At 34.6% G+C, this 2131-nt stretch overlaps 1 protein-coding gene across 1 annotated transcript; it reads left to right on the forward strand.

Annotated features, from left to right (window-relative positions):
* Positions 1 to 224: 224 nt before the first annotated feature.
* LOC134642750 (trace amine-associated receptor 1-like) lies at positions 225 to 1160 on the forward strand. The gene has a single exon (XM_063494702.1). It carries the CDS (start codon positions 225 to 227, stop codon positions 1158 to 1160), a length of 936 nt encoding a protein of 311 aa, XP_063350772.1.
* Positions 1161 to 2131: the final 971 nt, after the last annotated feature.

The raw sequence follows: 2131 nt of genomic DNA on the forward strand, positions 1-2131 counted from the left end.
TTGGACATGTGCATAATGTATTACTAATTAGTTGAGAAATGTTGCAGTCATGTGATGATCAATTTAAAGGTCTCTTTTCCTTGTCAGACAGACTGAACATACTCATCATACAGGTACGTAGACAACCTGGAGACTGATATTGTTTGTGTAGTTTTTTTTATGAGAAAGAAATTTTTTTTGAATGCTGAAAACTGAAACTTGGTTCAGGGCTGTGCCATGGAGTCATGGAGTCATTCAATGTGACTGTTAATACTATGAGCTTCCTTCTCTGCAATTCACAACAGAACAAACTATGTGTGTTATTATATGTTGTCCTCATCTCATTAATGCTTATTACAATATGTGGAAATCTTCTTGTGATAATTTCTATAATTTACTTTAGATATCTCCACACTCCTACTAACTACCTTATCCTCTCTCTGGCTGTGGCTGATCTACTAATTGGTGCTTTAATATTTCCTTTGAGCATGACATTCTCTCTAAAGTCATGTGTGTATACATACAGTTTACTGTGCAACTTAAGAAGCACATTGGATATGACAATAAGTATATCTTCCTTATTGAACCTGTGCTGTATTTCTGTTGATCGATATTATGCTGTTTGCCACCCTCTGATATATAAAACTAAAATAACTGATTGTGTTGCCGTGAAGATGGGCCTTGGAAGCTGGGCTGTTGCTATCTTAATTGGAACTTTTGTCTTCCTGATGTTTTTTATCCCAGAAGGCTGTGACACAAGCTGTGGGATTGCTCTCCTTGCCATAGCTATTGTTTCATATTATATCCCAACAATAGTTTTATTGTCCATGTACAGTAAAATTCTTGTTGTTGCACTGAGGCAAGCACGTAATAAAACTTGTCAGAACACAAAGTCTAAAGCAGTTGCCAATAAGGAGAGAAAGGCCACCAAGACAATGACTGTAGTTATTGGAATATTTTTAATTTTTTGGGTTCCTGTCTTCCTTAGTTATTCATTTTATCCTCTGGATAGTTTTATACTTTATGTGCTTCTTGAACCATTTAACTGGTTTTCACTTTCTAACTCAATGCTCAATCCCTTTATTTATGCTTTCTTTTACACTTGGTTTAGAAGAGCTTTTAAAATGATCATTTCTGGAAAAATATTTCAAGGTGATGTTACTAACATAAAACTACACTGACAGTTATATATTATGAATTATATCAATAAGAGTAAATATCAGCACACACGATCTTCTCTGTGTTGTTCATTACAATTTCAACTATGTAAGTCAACTGTCACTATGTAGAGCAGGGGTCTCAAACTTAAATGAGCTGTGGGTCACTGCTGGCACTGTCATCTCATTGGAGGGCCACTTTAGTGTTTAAGTAGTACAAAAAAATCAACAAAAAACAATAAAACACCCACAAATATTTCAGAAAATGTGGTGTTTTCTTTTTTTTTCTTTTTTTTTTTTAAATTTCAAATGTTGTATAACAACACAAAACTGCCAACGTGAATGCAATTTTTTGTCTCACTCTTAGCTAACTTAAGGTAGTTCATTGAACTACCAAATAAACAAATTGGTATTCTCTTTCTGGCCAGATATGTGGTAGCACTTCTGCTATAATTTCATTTGTATTTAACAAAATAGAAATGCAGACATAAGTGTACACATTAGTTTTTGACTGCTAGTGAAAATTATTTTCTTCACAAATAACTCTCTCACTGAGCTAACCCAGCCAATCCCTCAACATGTTTGTCTGCTCATTTCGCCTCCATGTTAAAGAATTTATTTTAACATTGCACTCAATAACAAATCCTCCCTAACAAAAGCAGTAACTTCAAGGCCCAAATTGCATTATATTTCCTCATGTCAATGAGTAGGGGTGACGTGGGCAGCAAGTAAGCCCCAGGCTGCGAGTTTGAGACCCCTGATGTTGAGACTCAACTATATGCAGATTTTATCAGTACACTCTTTATCAGCTTATTCATGTAATTATCCGTTTTCTATAAAATATGAGCCAAGAGGCTAAGGAAATACCTGCTATCATAAAATTCAATGGCTGTTAAAACTGAGGATCACTTTTACACATATGATTATACTTCTTTCTGTATTGCTCTTATAGAAGACCTTGTTTATCAACTGTGAATAATTAACTGTGAATTGTG

This window comes from Pelmatolapia mariae, linkage group LG15 (genome assembly GCF_036321145.2).
Source record: "Pelmatolapia mariae isolate MD_Pm_ZW linkage group LG15, Pm_UMD_F_2, whole genome shotgun sequence".
Taxonomy (NCBI): Eukaryota; Metazoa; Chordata; class Actinopteri; order Cichliformes; family Cichlidae; genus Pelmatolapia; species Pelmatolapia mariae.

Coding starts and splice junctions, on each gene's coding strand:
- LOC134642750 (XM_063494702.1), top strand. CDS start 225: ATGGAGTCATTCAATGTGACTGTTAATACTATGAGCTTCCTTCTCTGC.